Source organism: Montipora foliosa, chromosome 5 (assembly GCF_036669935.1).
Source record: "Montipora foliosa isolate CH-2021 chromosome 5, ASM3666993v2, whole genome shotgun sequence".
Lineage (NCBI taxonomy): Eukaryota > Metazoa > Cnidaria > Anthozoa > Scleractinia > Acroporidae > Montipora > Montipora foliosa.
Genome location: NC_090873.1, coordinates 36473319 through 36490818, shown reverse-complemented (window position 1 = coordinate 36490818; position 17500 = coordinate 36473319). Strand labels below are relative to the sequence as shown.

The 17500-nt window shown below is 39.2% G+C and overlaps 1 protein-coding gene across 1 annotated transcript; it reads left to right on the top strand.

Moving 5' to 3' along the window:
• The first annotated feature begins 770 nt into the window (after nucleotides 1–770).
• Nucleotides 771–15173, top strand: LOC138002671 (uncharacterized). Its single transcript, XM_068848671.1, has 11 exons — nucleotides 771–841; nucleotides 3726–4083; nucleotides 4173–4319; nucleotides 8407–8529; nucleotides 8801–8923; nucleotides 10779–10901; nucleotides 12271–12393; nucleotides 12759–12881; nucleotides 13379–13501; nucleotides 13952–14238; nucleotides 14643–15173. Exons 2-11 carry the CDS (start codon nucleotides 3765–3767, stop codon nucleotides 15171–15173), a joined length of 2022 nt encoding a protein of 673 aa, XP_068704772.1. The 5' UTR covers nucleotides 771–841; nucleotides 3726–3764.
• Nucleotides 15174–17500: the final 2327 nt, after the last annotated feature.

Here is a 17500-nt window from a genome sequence, read left to right as displayed (position 1 = left end):
AGGCTGAACGTTCTCATATAATTTGGCCTTGTGGGACTGAAACCACTCTTAATTAAAAATGTTTGTAATTTTACAAGGTATAGTTTTTTGATAACTGAAATCTTGCGGACGTGACTAGGAAACCTATCAAAGTGCTTGTTTGATGGTGTTGAAATTTAATATTTTGTAACTATTATAAATAAGAATTGCTCATTAACTGAGATGTGTCATGTAATAAGGAAATCATCGTTATGTTATACTAAATAGGTCCCTAAGTACGAGTCTGCAAATTATGGGATATTAGCAACTATTGATCCACATATTCCCAAAGCGCATACCAAGCTCTACAAAATCTTTAAGTTTACCAATATCAGCGAGATACAGCCATTTCAAAACGTCAAAATTTACAAAGAGGTATATGGCCATCGGGACGCTGCGTCCGAATGACCTATATTTCTCTGTAAAATTTGACGTATTTAAATGGCTGTATCTCAGTCAAAATTATCTCGATTAACCCCAAACTTGGGGATTTTGCAAATCTCGGTGTGCTAATTCTGGCTATGATCAATAGTTGCTAATCCCATAATTTATAGATTCGCACTGAGTCTTCCTCTAAGGCTTCAAATCAGGCAATCATAACCTGAAAGGTAGCATCACGACATTTTTCACACAAAAAGAGGCAAACACGGAAAATGAAGAAATTGCGAAACATTTAATTTGATACTAAAAGTGTTTTCAGGGTTCATGAAAAATTTAAACTTGAATAAAAAATTAATTAAACGCCCTTTAGAGCTTAACAAGAGGCACTCTTCAGACAGCGTTTAACGATCGAGTGTAAGAAAATCTGGCGAAAGCAATAAAGGTATGTAGATATTTACGTTAGAATGAATAAGAAGATTCAGAAATAAGGTATATGGTGTGACTGTGTATACCACCGTTGAAATGAGCCAGTTTGTCAGTCAAGACTTCCATAGGGAGCTTAAGAGCAAAGGCGACAGCTCAGAGAACGTCATCTATAAATTCATGATAACTTGTAAGAATACATTCTAATCGTTTCAAGATTCAAGATGTTTGGCATGTAAGATGTATGCCATTTTCACAGGAATAAGATTGGTACGAACGGTGTTCATGTTTGGTGAAAAATTTGGACTGTTTTCGTCGAATGGCCACGTTTTACATTTTACATTTTTAAACTCGAGCACAGTGGAAAATTAAGAAAAAAAAAAGATTAAACGGACGAGTAGGGCCTCCAGACGCAAAAGGGAATATTGTTGTTAATTAGCACATTTTTTTTTCGAACAAAACGTGATAGAAATACTTCCTACTCTGTATATATTGCTTCAGTAACAACGTGCTAGCCTCGCAAGTAAAGACCAGCCCTTAATTTTTTAATTAAGTTCCATGAAGTACTACGATCTCGCCCTTTGTCCTCGTACGTTCAGTCGATATGATACTTCATTTAAAGAATTGTGAGCAGCGCGAATACTACTCGCACCTGGATTTTGCAGCTGATAAGAATCTTTTACGGTAAAAGGCGTCAATGCAAAATGAAAATTATCATTGCTTTTTGTGACACTCCTGATGTGAACCTTAATTCAAAAGGTTGCAATTGACAAGTCTCAGTACTATCTGTTTATCTAAAAATTCGGCTTATAAATATTGCTAACGAGATTATTCCAGTGGCGGTTGAACGAAAAAAAAAACAGAATATGATGGATGTTAAGTATTTATTACATTAGGTGGAAATGCGCGGTTGACGGTTTTTCGGCCTAAAATTTTTGGAAGTAATAATAACCTAATAAAATGACCGAAGTATAATAGACTACAGGGGTTAATAGGATAAAACAACACCGTAGGAAAAAAAGGTTGGGCTACAGCACTCACCCCCAGCCCCTCTTTCTCTGCGGCCCTTGGATTAGTATGTTAATCATTTATTATTCATAATTTCATTGGTCACCAGAACCTTGCGAAATTGTAAATTAGAGAAATTTAAACGTCTTGAGTGCCCCTGAGTATGTCAGGAGACAGTAAATATTTACAACCCAGTATACTTCGAAACAGATTCACTTTCAGTCGCGAGATAACATCTTAGAATTATTTGATGGGATCGACATGTTGTACCTTCCGAGTATTCTAATGTTTTTTCATGTAAACAAGTGAATACTTTCACGAATTTTGAAATGGATGAAGAAAAAGCATCCATAATTATTTACAGATCTGAAGATGTGTTTGAAAAATACATTCTCGTGCGTGCGTGATATATAGCTAGAATATGCACAAACTATTAAACCTGGCTATTATCTTCCTGTTTAAATAAACCGGCTAGGATTTCCACCAACAAATAATGTATTCTAAATATTGACAAAATCGATTGTCGACTGAAACTGAGTTGCATTTGGGATAAATATTCAATAGAGCTCTTATCTATCTTTAGGAAACTAGTGCTTTTTATTTATCGAATTTCGATGTACTACCTGTCTTCTCTGATTGGTCGTGCATACATAACATATAAGTTTGTTTGTATATAACGTAATTTAGTTTAACCGATACCATGCTCGGTGTAATAAGAACAACTCCTTGTGCTTGCTGGAAATTGCAGGAGTTTCAATAAAATTTGAAGTAGGCAGCTGGTTTGAGTCTAGTAGCCGACTGTATCAAGAGGGCGCCGTTAGGCCCCTTCATCTAGGGGGGTCTGGGGGGCATGCTCCCCCAGACGATTGTGAAATCTGGAAGCTCTGAAATGTGATTTCCAGCGTTCTGGGCACCAAATTGAGTACAAAGATGAAGGAAGATTTCTAATCAACAGAGACACTGAGTGTGCAATTAAGCGCATTCTTTTGATAATTTCCAGCAAAGAAAGATTTGGAAAACCATTTCAAAAGGAAAATTAACGATTTTTAACGTTATATCATGTTTCGACAACTTCATGTCATCATTACTATCAATTTCAACCTGCCGGGAACGGCAAATCTCTTTTGCGCGTTTTTTCAAGCGCAAATTTCAACATTTCTTAACATGAGAAATCATTTCTGTCGAACGATAAGAATATGTCATTTTAATCTGAACAAACGAAAAGGCTTAACCGATGAAACTAACGGAAAAATTTACTGTTTTTGGAAAACAAGTCTTGATGTAAAGATTACTCAATAACAACCTGTTTTACATTAAACGTCTTGATATGTTTGGAAACGTAACTAAACGTAATTGAATTACATAAAAAATGTGACGGTTGGTCTAGGCAAAAATGCGGAAAAAAGTTATAGCCGTGCACTGTAGCTCAAAGATGGCAATATCAAACCTGATAATTATTTTGAAATTGAGGTTAAAAAAGGTACATTCAAGTCGATCAAAAATGAATTTTACTTCAGGTTTGAAGGAATCCTTCAATTAATTCAATGTAGAGTAAAAAGTAGCCGACTTCTCTGAGCGACGCAGCCGACGCTTTTCGTCGGCCGTCGGTGCTTATTGAAACCCCTGAAATTGCATCATCAAATTGAGTGATGAACTAAATTGGGAAACTGAAATCAATAGTTATATTAATTTATACTTGGAAACGAAACATCTTTTTTAGTTATTATCGAGTTACTTTCAAATGCGGGAATAAAAAGTTACCGGGTTATGTTACCCATACGGCATATAGTTATAGATACTAACGAACGAAACCCATCAATGCATATATCAGAACTACTAGTCATTAGAAAAAAAATCTTTTGACCTTATAGCTGTGCATTTTTACTCTTTTTTAGTTGTCTGGAAAACGCTGTACAGCTCTTGTCGCAAAGAAAATGAAAACTTTTTCCGTGCTCTTGGTTTTTATTGCCATTTGCCAAATTGTCGATAAAACACGGTCTCAACAATGTCCTGCATTTGGATCTGAGGAGTCCATCTTGGGATGGATGTTGCAAGGACACGTCTATCAAACAATGATGGCCAATATTGGACTTCATTGCCTTTCGGTCTGCCTCAAGGATGATCGATGCCAAAGCTTCAACTTTGTGATGTCTCTCCATATGTGCGAATTCAGCGATCGCACCAAGGAAGCCAGACCGGAGGATTTTATTCCAGATGCAGACAGATATTATTTCAGAAAATACATAAACAGAGGTAAGTGCATGGAATTTAACAAGTTTTTTTTCCATGCAAAAGACCGCTAGATCAAAGATAAAGAAATAATACCAGTTTCCGAATTTCAGCCCCACTAGGCTCCATCTCGGAACTAGCAGCTGAAACCTGCAAGGAAATTAAGATGAGTGAAGGAAGAGCGCCCAACGGCAAATACTGGATGTCTTCAATAAAACCAGGGATTCCAGTACTTGCATTTTGCGATATGAAAACCGAAGGTAAGAATAACTTCAAATTTCTTTCATCTGTTTCTCCGTCTGCTTTTTAATCTTTATCCCCACGTCAGAGTTTATATACATTCTCATCTTCATCCGTCTCCATCTGAAACCCCATCTTCATTTTTATCTACTGGTACATTTACATCTTAATCCTTATCCCAATGTTTATTAGAATTCCTTCTTCCACCACCCCCATTCCCTTCATCCTTATTTACATCTTTATGACCTTTATCTTAGCAATATTTCCATCTTTAGCTACCCTGAGCGCCAGAGGAATATTTTTTGTCAAGGTCAAAGAGAAAGCTCAGCGACTCCAAATCAACGGTCGAGGCCGAAAAAAAAAGCCTCTGGTCGCACGACCCCAGGACGTCATTTCCATGGGCAGAGACAGTTCAGATTTCTCGTCAAACCAGTTTTGGCCGCCAAGCTGAGACTACTTCCCACGGGACGCAATGACACGCATCATTAAAGAAGCATTCCTGAAAATTATGATTACAGTGAAACAGGCTATTCTCCGAGTTAGGCCCTGTTTACAAGGAGGGAGGGTAACCCTAGGGTTACCCTAGCAAGAGAGTTACCCTAGCGCTCAACCATTTCTTCTCTTTTTTCATCGATGTGTTTACAAGGCAGCTAGGGTTACCCTGGCCCTAGGGTAACCCTAGCAGTAGGGTTACCCTACCTCCTTGTAAAGAGGATCTTAGGATTTTGAGTTGTATTTCGAGTTGAATTTTCGAGTTGGATTTCGAGTTGGGTTTTCCTGTCGGATTTCGAGTTGGAAGTTAAATGGTTTTGACAGGCATACGCGACTCCTACGTTCGTGACGGGACGTATCTAAAACATGGACCCCAGCTCCACCCATCATAGACCACCCCTGTGGACCGGGTCCATGGACCCCTTCATGGACTTGGTCCATATACTATCCATGTGAACCACCCCTCATTTTGTTAACTTAAAATTTACATTCTTCAGATGAAAGAGAGAAGCGATCCATGCATTTATATGGACAAATTAACGGGAGACCATTACTAGGAGCGAACAACAAGTTAGTTTCTTGTGATTGGTCATCGAGCTCCTGAGGGAGTTTAATTCATGGGAAATTCTACCCAAAAATAAATCGCAGTCTGTGAAAAAGACGTGACACGGATATAGAGCTGTTGTTCGTTATGGGCTACTGATTCAAGCAACTGTCTGTTATAGACACCTATACCCCCTATTTGATAGCTTTATAGGGATTTCTCTATAACCTGCACTTCAAATTACTCGTTAATTTCATTAATCGAGTCCTTCACTGGAACAAATGAGCCCAACAAAATGACCTGCCCCAAACTGAGTGGCTTCATAGCTCAGTTGGTAGAGCGGATGGCATTAGCATCGCAGAGGTCATAGGTTCGAATTCAGTAGGAGCAGGAGCCCATGACCTGCGTTGGAGCCAACTCAAATTTTCAGGAGTCTACAAAAAGTGTGAGGATCACTTCCCTCTTTCGTCTTAAGATTTTTCTGCATGTAACTTTACAAAATGAGGGGTGGGGCACAAGGGTAGTCCATGTACCGCGTCCTTGAATGGATCCATGAACTGGGTCCAGAGAGGTGGTCCATAGACCTGGGGTTCATGTTTTGTATACGGCCTTCGTGACGTTGTTCATTTGAATTTCTTTATGTATTCAATCCTCTGACCTATTTTGCTTCTTATTAGGCGCAATATACTGTTATATTTAGAGGCTTTTATTATTTTTAAAAAGGGCCATAGCATTGTAGCCGCCTGCATTTGTATGGATGTCATGAGTCTGCGTGGTATTCCTTTGAGTTTGATACCTCTCTGTTTAATGATGCGTTTTTCCCGTGCAGCTCGCTCTGGGCTCATTTAAACTTTCAAGATATGATTTAGCTCTCCAGGAAAATTGGATCTGGAAGGACAAGCTCTAACATTTTCAGTGAAGATGTATATAGCTTGCATTACATATGTGACGCCGGACCCGGCATATTGATATTATTGCCAGATGTGTTGTTTGTTGTCAGGAATATTTATCTTTGTCTAGCGTTACCAGAGACTCTTGAAGCTTTGGTTGTAAAGCTATTAGTTTATTTTTAGAGTGTTTGTTGTTGCAGAGAATGTGTTTCTTGGAACAGGAGCCCTTTATGCCACTTTAGATGGCTTTGTTCAGGCAAGACCATTGTTGCGATCCTCTATATGTATCTCATCAGTTGCTCAGTGGTATTGGTTCTCTGTACTATAGCTGCTAGTGAAACCGGTACATGTGTGAGAATGTTGGGCATTCTGCGGCTTGGCACAAATTGCTAACTGGAAATTTCTTGGACAAAGAATTAGAATCCAACTTGAAAATCCACTCTGCGGTTAGCTTTCATTTGTTAGTTAGGGGGACACTATAATAACACAGTTTAATTTCTTTATATAGCATATATACTCGACCTTAGCTGAGTTAAAAAGAAACTGGCAGAATGAAAAACAGGGACTGCAATTTCACCGAATTATTTTATAATCATGAAAAAGTAAAAAGAAAAAAGAATCACCCACATCACGGCGCTTTCCTCAGGTCATCCATCTAAGCATGAACCCTGGCCGACAGGGCTAAGTTCCGGTGATGAGACGGGAGCCAGTGCTTTCCTTGTGGTATCATTCCCAGACGAGACAAAGCGAGGAGTCGTGAAACTAGAGAAATGAGATTCCTGGTTTAAATGGATCTTTCGAACAATTTGACAACTTTTGCGAAAACTTTTTGTATGTCGCGTCTGTTCTTGTTGTTCGAAGTCTAACTCGAAATCCTATTCAAAAATCCATCTCGAAAACCTAACTCGAAAATACAACTCGAAATCCTAACGGTAAATAGGCAACCTCGATTACAGTATAATCGCTATTCATTTCAACAGCTTTAATAATTTTGGAGCACTTTTAACGATTTATTGATTTTAGGTGCGTAAGATTGATTTATTTACGTTAAAGTAATAATGTTTGAAATTTATTAAATAAACAAAGTTGTGTTTTATCGCCTTTCTTTCCTTTGATTATGTTAAAGCTGTTTGTGCAGCCTCCAAAATAAGAGATTTTAAACGAGCTAAGCGGTCACGTTATTTTAGGGTGTTTAGGGGAAATCTTTCGTTCATCTCGAGTTTAAAACTCGAAAATGGTAATGCGGAATTCCTTTACTGATAAAATTATCGTTCAATCACACCCATGTAATTCTGAGCAAAAGCGACCAGTTTTATCCAGGCGATTTGCCATAAACTTGAAAAACGTCGGCCGGGGCCGATTGTTTTCAACATTACCCAAATGCAATCCTTTTCAATCTTGTTCATCTCTGTCCATCCATGCTTCTCTTTCCCTTTTCTTCATTTCTTTCATGTTGTTTAACAGTTTTAAGTGGTTATTGGAATGTTTCGTTCTACTTTTTGGGCATTTTGCGTGTCATGAAATTACATCATTCTGAAGCCACGGTATGCTCAAACTGCGAAAACACAGCGGATATTTCTGCTTTCTGGAGTCCGGAATATGGCTTTTAGTGCTGCCGGCAAACGGACCATCGCAAGAAGTTTAGCATTTTCCTCTCGGGCCGAGGTCACGCAACACTACTTGTCGTAACATCTGTTGAGAACCAGTTTTTCGATCTGTCCAATCAGAAACTCCCTCGAACGTAACGTCCAATCATCGAACTAGGCAAATTCTGTCCCAATTTGATGACATGGAAATAAGGTTCTGTGGTCATGCGACCAAAGGCATTTTTATTACCTTCTCGACCGTTGATTCGGAATCGCTGAACGTTCTCACTGACCGTGAAAAAATTCCTCTGACACCCACCTCATCTGCATTGCCATCCCCCTCATCTTTTTAAGTTTCTTTTTCTTCTTTTAACCTCATCCAGAATTTCATTTTTTCTCCTGTATATACCCCTTTAACTGTCTCGTTTTTTACCACTTTCTTCTCTTTCAGTTCCTGGTTCTATTGAACCAAAACTACCTACTTCTTTTAATTTCGCTTTCCTTATCCTGTTGGATTTTAAGCAAAGCTCAGGGGCAGGTTGGAGATCGACTTCATTCTAATAATGGTGGTTGAAGTTGTTCCTTTATGTTGTAGATGTTGATGAATGCACCGCTTCTTCACCTGTGTGTCATGTAAATGCTACATGCAACAACACTCTTGGTTCCTACCGGTGCACGTGCAATCCCGGATACGCTGGGGACGGAAAAATCTGCAGAGGTAATTTAAAGATAAAGTTCAAATAAGCTTTTTTTTTCAAAAATAAGAAGGGAAAACGTTGCACGAAAATAATAGAGTAAGGGCTTCAGTCAGCGCGATTTTGAAATGCGGTTTTTAAAGACTCGGTCAGCACAGTAGCTAGTCGGAGTCAGATTCCATAAAAAAACCTTATTGGCGTGTATTTTTATTGGAAGTTATCTTACGGATGACGGATAGTAATTCACAAAGCATTTTAAAGTCTCTTAAAGTTCTCGTTTTTATTCATTTTTAGATTTTGATGAATGCAGTGCTTCCTTTCCCGTTTGTGATGTAAACGCATTATGCAACAATACCTTTGGCTCTTACCATTGTGCGTGCAAGCCGGGATACGCTGGTGATGGAAAAACATGCAAAGGTAAACTCTAGAAGGAAGTAGATAACAGTTCACATAACCGTTCACAAAGCAGCCAGTTGGACAATCAAACATATAGTTTTCACGCTACTCTGGCTTAAAATTAATGCAACTTAAAGTGTTACGATTTAAGGACGGTGCCTACTATTATTATTGCGCATACGTTCTGCGCATCTCGAGATACTCAGATTTCCAATGGGTGGCACTTATTAATACAGGGATATTTTTGCGCGGTTTAAAACTCTGCGGAGAAATCAGAACTTAGCAAGTGCTCTTGGCATCCAAAAAGGAAATTGGGGGTTACCGCGCATTTTTCAGGGATAATTAAGTTTTAATTTGGAACAGAACGCCATACAGTGCTTTGTATTTTAAAGCTCTTTACAAGTATTGGTGATTGAATATCTTCGAAAAATGCGTGGCTACCCCCAATTTTCGTTTTGGATTTCAATAAAACTTGTTAAGATCTGCTTTTCCCGTATATTCCCTTCAGTAAACCGCGCAAAAACACCTTCCTGACCCGACGTCTTGCCTTGCGTTTTGTTCCGGGCAGGAGCCAATCACCCATGGCCAGAGCCTTCATCTTCCATATTAACCCTCTGAGTCAACCCTTTCCCATATCTTTTTATTTTTAGAAACACCTCCCTGGGGGGCTTTAGTTGGTGTTTTCACAATAGCCAATCATGAGAGACCTATGACGTATTTAAACCTATTTACTTATGTTTTCGGTCACATGAGTCACATACTTTAAAATACAGTAGTTCCAAAAATAGAAAGATACGGGAATTAAAGAGTTGACTCAAGCGTACAATACATATAGTAGCTCCGGGTAATGGTATTCTGGTTCGGGGGTGATCTAAGGCTGTTTTTACGTGAGTCCTTTTATACGCTCATGATCTCTAATTAGCGTCATTTCCTAGTTATCAAGGAAGTATTAACAAATGCCATCAACTTACTTCTTCCCTCTTTCTTAAGATATATTTCCTGTCTAGAATATTTGTTGTCTAAACTGATTTTTGTTGTCTAGAATAAGATAAAAAGTAAGATGGCGCATTGATGAGAGCACTAGCCTCTCACCACTGTGGTTGGACGCCACAAATGTGACCCGGTCAGTTTCGATTCCCAGACTCGGCGTCATATGTGGGATTAGGTTGTTGGTTCTCAGCTCCGCTTCCAGAGGCTTTTCTCCGGGTACTTCGGGTTTTCCCTCTCCTCAAAAACCAAGTTTTGTCATGGGGTGCGTTAATCTGATTTGATTTGATTTTTGTACGGTGTCCCTGTCTTAATAAAGTTGACACTGAAAGGAATGTTTAAGTGAGGGTTATAGCCGAGAAGTAGAAGTGTCCCTCGCAATTATCTGACTAATTTAAGCAATTGTCTTTTATAAACACTTGAAAATTTCAGGCGGCTTCACCGGGTTTCAAACCCATAACCTCTGCGATGCCCGTGCAATGCTCCACCACCAACTGAGCTATGAAGCCAAGCAGACGGGAACATATCAATTTGTGGCATCAACTGAGTGGTGGCTTCATAGTTCAGTTGGTATAATCAATTGCAGCGGCATTCCAGAGGTCATGGGCTCGAATCCGTTGAAGCCACTTGGATTTTTCAAGTCTCACTAAGAGACAATTGCTTAAATTGTCCAGTTAATTTCGAGGATCACTGCTATGCCACAGCAGTTTATTAGCTAATTAAATATATTTGGTATTAAAAGACTTTAAGAGGCTTCTCAATACTTAAGACAACAATAATACAATGAGACAGATTTTGTTTAAAAATAGTGAAATCTTAAACTTCTCTAATATACTGAGGAGTTTCTCCAATACTGTTCCGCATGTAACGTTATTCCATTGTCTGGTAGATATCAACGAATGCAGAGCAGCGCCTTCGCCTTGTCATGTCAAAGCTGAATGCCATAATAACGAAGGATCTTATGAATGTTCATGCAATGCTGGATTCACAGGCGATGGAAAATTTTGTACCGGTACGAGGTTGATCGATTGAAAAGTATTTAGATATTTCTTATGTTCAACAATGTCTTTACTTTCTTGGATAGCATGCCTTTTGGGAAACGCACTTTTTTCACAGTAAGACACGATACGATAAGGGAGACGCAAATAACCGTTTACATTCTTCTAACTTGCCCTCTGGCTCAGTACAACAAAGGAAACTCCACGCCTTACACTTTGCGACTGAATACGTGTGGGTCATTTCACGTCCGACAGGATTATGAACATGCACCTTTTTTCCAAAATGGCCGCCATTTAAATATTCTTTTATTTTTATTCAAATCAGCCCTGGATGCCTCGTTCTTAACCTTAAAATTTAAAAGAATATTTTGCTTTGAACGAGGCATCAAGGTCTAATTGAATAAAAACAAAATAATATCTAAATGGCGCCGGCCATTTTGGAAATTGGTGTATTTAAAGGTTGTGAGACAGGGCCTACGCTTTATCGGATCGAAACGCACCTATCACTGTTTAGTCTTCCCAGCCAATTACATCTAGGCTCAACTGACAGTCGACCAATAACATAACGAATAAGTTGACCAATGACATCTACGACGGGAGTTCTTTTAGTATCTACTGACGTTACACAAATCACATGACTCTGAAGATGACTTCCGCTCAGGTTGTCTCACCAGGACGATCGTACTTTACTTAATAATGATATGACTCCTGGGTTCAAACCATATACAGTTTTAGAGAGTGTAAGTAAGTAAGTAAGTAAGTAAGTAAGTAAGTAAGTAAGTAAGTAAGTAAGTAAGTAAGTAAGTAAGTAAGTAAGTAAGTAAGTAAGTAAGTAAGTAAGTAAGTAGGTAGGTAAGTAAGTAAGTAAGTAAGTAAGTAAGTAAGTAAGTAAGTAAGTAAGTAAGTAAGTAAGTAAGTAAGTAAGTAAGTAAGTAAGTAAGTAAGTAATAAAAAGTAAAAAGTAATAGGTAAAAAGGAATAATTAATAATAAATTAAAGGTAGCACCCTCTTATCAGTTTTTAAGACTGTCTGTGCTGGTTCGGCCGGAGTTAAGTCTTTTTTTTTTTATTTGTCATGCGACCTTCCGTGACAGTGGTCGGATGATTGACCACCTGAGCCACTCGGTCGGCGATCTTACCATCGAATATTACTGTAATTTCTAAAAGGGAATAAATTAACTAAATGTCGTTTCTTATGTGAACACCTGGTGAAACTCCTCTCTTTACACGCCTTCTATGAGTAAAGATGAGGAAATGTTCAACTTTTCAGACTCGGATTAACATTGGTAGTGGAAGCATGATGTCAGTATGATGGTTTCTGTCCAAAATTGAAAAGTATTTTTTTTAACTTCATGTTAGATGGTTGTTGTATTTTGGTTTTAGATTTCAACGAATGTAATGCAGCAATCTCCCCCTGCCACCTCAACGCCATCTGCAAGAATAACGTAGGATCTTATGAATGTTCGTGTAAGGCTGGATACACTGGCAACGGAAAAACCTGTACTGGTAACGTAACAACACCTTTGTCACTTTTGGTCATGTGATTGAAAGCTATACTCTTTGAGGGGTACCGAATTGGCTTGCGTTTGCCTTTTCGGAGTAGCAGTTAATTTTTTTTTGCGTCTTGTTTATAGGTATAAATGAATATACTTCTTTTCCCCCTCCGTCTGTCCCGTTAACGCTTAAGAAATTATCGATTTCGATTTCATCTCAGTACTCCTCCCCCTTCCTCCTTCAATGTCACACCTAATAAGGATTTTTTCTTGTTCTTTTTTGCCTTCTTCATTTAATCAAACAACCGGGTGAAGAGTAAGGCTGTCAATACAGACTACATTTAATGGGTTCTTAATATTGTTTCATTTTTGTTGCAGATGTTAATGAATGCGCTGCGTCCTCTCGTGTCTGTCACATAAACGCTTTATGCACCAATACGCCTGGCTCTTACCGATGCACTTGCAATCCAGGATACACTGGTAACGGGAAAATATGCAAAGGTGACATTAAACGTAATCATTTGCAAGTTAAAATATAAAGCGTCTCTGAAAACATATTGATGACATTCGTCTATGAATTACTAGAATTGTAACCGTAATTTTACGTAGAACGTTCCGTACAAGTTTCCTCTCATTTGAAATTCTTATGCTATAAGCTCTCTTCTTAAGCTATACTCTTTGAGAGGGTACCTAATTGGCTTGCGACTGGCTTTTTTTCGGACTAGGAACTAAAGGGTTTTTGCTTTTTGTTTGCAGATACAAACTCGGAATGCACTTCTTCAACCCCGTCTCCCGTCTATCCCGTTAACGTAACGCTTAACTCAGTACCCCCCTCCCCTAGCCCCCTCCCTGAATGTCACACCAAACAGGATTTTTTTCCCTTATTTCTTTTGCCTTTTTCATTCAATTAAACAACCTGGGACAGGGTAAAGAGTAAGGCTGTGAATACAGACTACATTTAATGGGTTTTTAATGTTGTTTCTTTTTTTTTTTTGTAGATGTTAATGAATGCGCTGCGCCCTCTCGTGTCTGTCACATAAAAGCTTCATGCACCAATACGCCTGGCTCTTACCGATGCAGTTGCAATCCGGGGTACACTGGTAACGGGAAAATATGCAAAGGTGAAATTAAACATAATCATTTCCAAGTTAAAATATGAAGCGTCTCTGGAAACATATTAAGGACATTTGTCTAGGAATTACTAGAATGCGTGGTCGGTTTCAGTTATGGTGTGTCTTCCTAGCAGATACACCTCGAACGTCTAAAGGCCAAATATTACAGCCAGGCACTCTCTCTCAATGTCTGAGAATCTGCTTAATCATCTTGATGCCATGGCTACGGATTCGTTCCCCAGCGCTCTTACCCCCCTGACGCAGCCAGGCTCCTAATCCACTTCGGATAGCATTGCATTGCAGATGTGTGGTCGTTGTTGGATCAGAGTTATAATAAGAAAGGACCGGTGCTGCGTAGAGCTCTGCCTTGCTGGTGTTCCTTGACTTAAGTTTGGCGATTGCGTGGGGAGCGCAAACGTTTCACACATTTGTATGGGGGCAGAGTTTTTGTTGAGACAGACCACAAACCGTTGGAGTCAATCTTTCGGAAACCACTGAATGAGGCCCCTCCCAGGCTACAGAGGATGTTGCTCAAACTCACCAAGTATGACCTTGTGGTGCGTTATGTTCCCGAAAAAAACCAGGTCATTTCAGACTGCCTTATCAGAGCGCCTCTCAGTGACACTAAACCATTCAGTGAACCCGAAGATGTCATAGGAGTTAATCTTGTTGAGGAATTTGGATTAGAAAAAAGTACCCTGAAGAGATTCAAGGACAGCTCAAGTGCTGATGAGACATCCAGAGTGGTTATGGAATACGTTTTGAAAGAATAGCCCTCTGAGAAAGAACAAGTTGATGAATTTTCCCGGGAATATTGGAATTTCAGAGAAGAGCTGAGTGTTGAGGATGGCATGTTTCTTAAATCAGACAGAATTGCAGTGCCAAGAACGTTGAGAGCTGAAGTGTTAGATGAAATTCATGGCGTTCACATGGTAGAGAGCAAGAGCCTTTCCTTTGCGAGGGATTATCTTTTCTGGCCTTTCATGACTGCGCAACTGTGCCGTGTGTAATGCGTTCCGCAACCGACAACAGAAAGAGACATTACATCCTCATGACATTCCATTGGCAAGTAGTTGGGCTGACCTGTTTGAATCTGGTGGCCAAACGTACCTGTTAGTTACTGACTTCTATTCGAAGTACTTTGAAGTAGAACTGCTTCACCAGAACACTGCCATTTGTGTTATCAACAACTTGGAGAAAAGATTTGCCAGGTTTGGAATCCCGGAGGAAGTACAGCGACATCAGACATTTGTTAAGCAGAAACCATGAGTTCAAGAAATTCGCTGACGAGTGGGGATTTTCCCATACAACCAGCTCACCAGAGTATCCTAGATCAAATGGTGCAGAGGGAAGAGCTGTACGGACCGCAAAACGCATTCTTAAGAAGGCTGCTGCAAAGAACAAACACCAATTTGAGGGACTGTTAAAGTATCTCAAAACCCCATTCGAAGATATCGGTGTGTCACATGCACAGCTGCTGATAATTCGGCACACTCGAACAATGATACCAACTCATCGACGTCTCTTGTTACCACAGCCAGTGGATCGTGATCATGTTCTGAAAACGCTTCATCATCGACAGCATAATGCCAAGTCTAATTATGACAAGCAGAGTAGAGATTTGCCTCCACTTGAAGTTGGGGACAGGGTGTGTTTTCGTCCAAATGGTGAGAAGGAATAGCGTAAAGTGGAAGTGATGCCAAGATCATACATGGTGGAAGATGAATATGGACGTGCTTACAGGAGAAACAGAAGGCAGATCATCTCTGTTCCAAATGATTCTCCTATGACACCAAGGACAGGGGCTTTTCCCATGAGTACACAACCTCATGTCTCTCCTTCGAGTACAAGACAGGCGCCTGTACTTGAGAAACCCGAGCTAAGTCCAGTGACATTAGAGAGAAAGACAGAAACAAGTGCACACTCCTATTACAACCAGATCTGGGCGTCAAGTTAGGAGGCCGCAGAGACTCATTGAATCATGTTGGGGGGGGGGGGGGGGGAGAGGGGGTGTTGTAATATTGAAACCTTTGGGGATCCCCTTAGGGGCCTCTGAGTGACTTACATGAGCACCCCGAAAACGGGAAACCATGTGCGTTGGTGGGGACTTTCAAAGGAACATGAACATGTTAGGATAGTTGTTACTTGTCGTCGAATTTAGTATTGCTTGATTGAATGATATCATAACAAAAGGGAACTCCACCTCTTACACTTTGCGACTGAATACGAGTGGGTAATTTTACGTCCGACAGGATTATGAACATACACCTTTTTCCAAAATGGCCGCCATTTATATATTGTTTTGTTTTTATTATTCTACTTGACTTAAGTTTAGCCTTTGACACTGTTAATTATGAAGTACTACTGAAACGACTACATACTGATGTCGGTATACGAGGAAAGGCTCTCGATTGGTTTAAGTCTTACCTAAATGGAAGAAGTCAACGCATTGCTGTTCAGTGAACAATGTCACGCCAATTTGATCTTGACTGTGGTGTTCCGCAAGGTTTTGTTATTCGTTATTTATTTATCGAACCTCTTTAAAATTGTTGAAAAACATCTTCCAACTACGCATCGTTTCGCCGATGATACACAACTTTACCTTAGTTCTAAACCTGATTACACTACCTGTCAGAATGACACTATCAACGCCATGAATAAATGCGTTGATGATTTAAGAAATGATGATAACGGATAAATTGATGATTAATGATGATAAAACATAATTTTTGTTAATAGGAACTAGACAGCAACTAGCAAAGATTAATAATGCGTGCAGTATTACTGTTGGTGAATATGACATCAATCCAAGTTTGTGTGTAAGAAATCTTGGTGTGTGGTTTGATAGTTATTTGAGTATGTCAACACATACTAAACTTTGCAATTCATCTTTCTATCATTTACATAATATTAGGTGCATTAGAAAGTACTTATCCCGTGATTATTCATTGGCACTCATTCATGCATTTATAACTAGTCGCTCGGAATTTTGCAACGGTCTTCTGTATGGTTTGCACAAGTCACAGATTGTCAAATTACAACGTATTCAGAATGCAGCAGCAAGAATTGCTATGAACATTGGCAAGTATTCTCATGTTACACAAGCACTTCAAGATCTTCACTGGCTGCCAGTTCGCGCTCGTATTCATTTTAAGATATTAATCTTAGTTTTTAAAGCTATTCACGGACTTGCCCAACCATATATTGGTGATTTAATTACTGTTAAGCCAAAGTCCTCTTATAATCTAATATCAAATAGTAGTCTTTTACTGGAGCCGCCTAAGGAGAAAATGCTTCCTCCGCCTGGTGCAAGGTCTTTTTATGCTGCTGCGCCATGTCTGTGGAATAGCCATGTAATTTTAAACGAAACTTTAAGACCCACCTTTTTCGGGCAGGCTCGAACCTTTTTCTTATTTATTCATTAATTTATTTTGTTAATTAATTTTTATTCAAGTAGTTTCAATTGTACCACCATATCACTTGGATAAGTTTTTTAAAGTGATTATATATAGTAAAGCGCTACTGATCATTCTTAAGTAAAGAGCGCTTTATAAGTATTTTATTATTATTATTATTATTATTATTATTCAAATTAGCCCTTGATGCCTTGTTCTTAAGCTTAAAATTTAAAAGAATATTACCCTTGAACGAGGCATCTAGGTCTAATTTGAATAAAAACAAAAGAATATCTAAATAGCGGTCATTTTGGAAATTGGTGTATTGAAAGGTTGTGAGACAGGGCCTACGGTTTATCGTCCTTAACCTGGAAGACTAGAGAGTGTAACCATTTAAAGATGTAATTACAGTTACAAAGGCAGCACCCTCGAATCAGCTATTTAATGACTGTTCGTGATGGTTCGGCCGGAGCTAAGTCTTTCTTTTTGTCATGTGACCTCCCTAGACAGTGGTCGGGTGATTGTCCACCTGAGCCACTCGGTCGGCGGTCTTACCATCGAATATTACTGTAATTTCTAAGAGGGAATAAATTAACTTAATGTCGTTTCTTAT

Coding starts and splice junctions, on each gene's coding strand:
- LOC138002671 (XM_068848671.1), top strand. CDS start 3,765: ATGAAAACTTTTTCCGTGCTCTTGGTTTTTATTGCCATTTGCCAAATT. Junction 4,084..4,172: donor CAGAAAATACATAAACAGAG/GTAAGTGCATGG, acceptor TCCGAATTTCAG/CCCCACTAGGCTCCATCTCG. Junction 14,239..14,642: donor CTGATGAGACATCCAGAGTG/GTTATGGAATAC, acceptor ACTTTGAAGTAG/AACTGCTTCACCAGAACACT.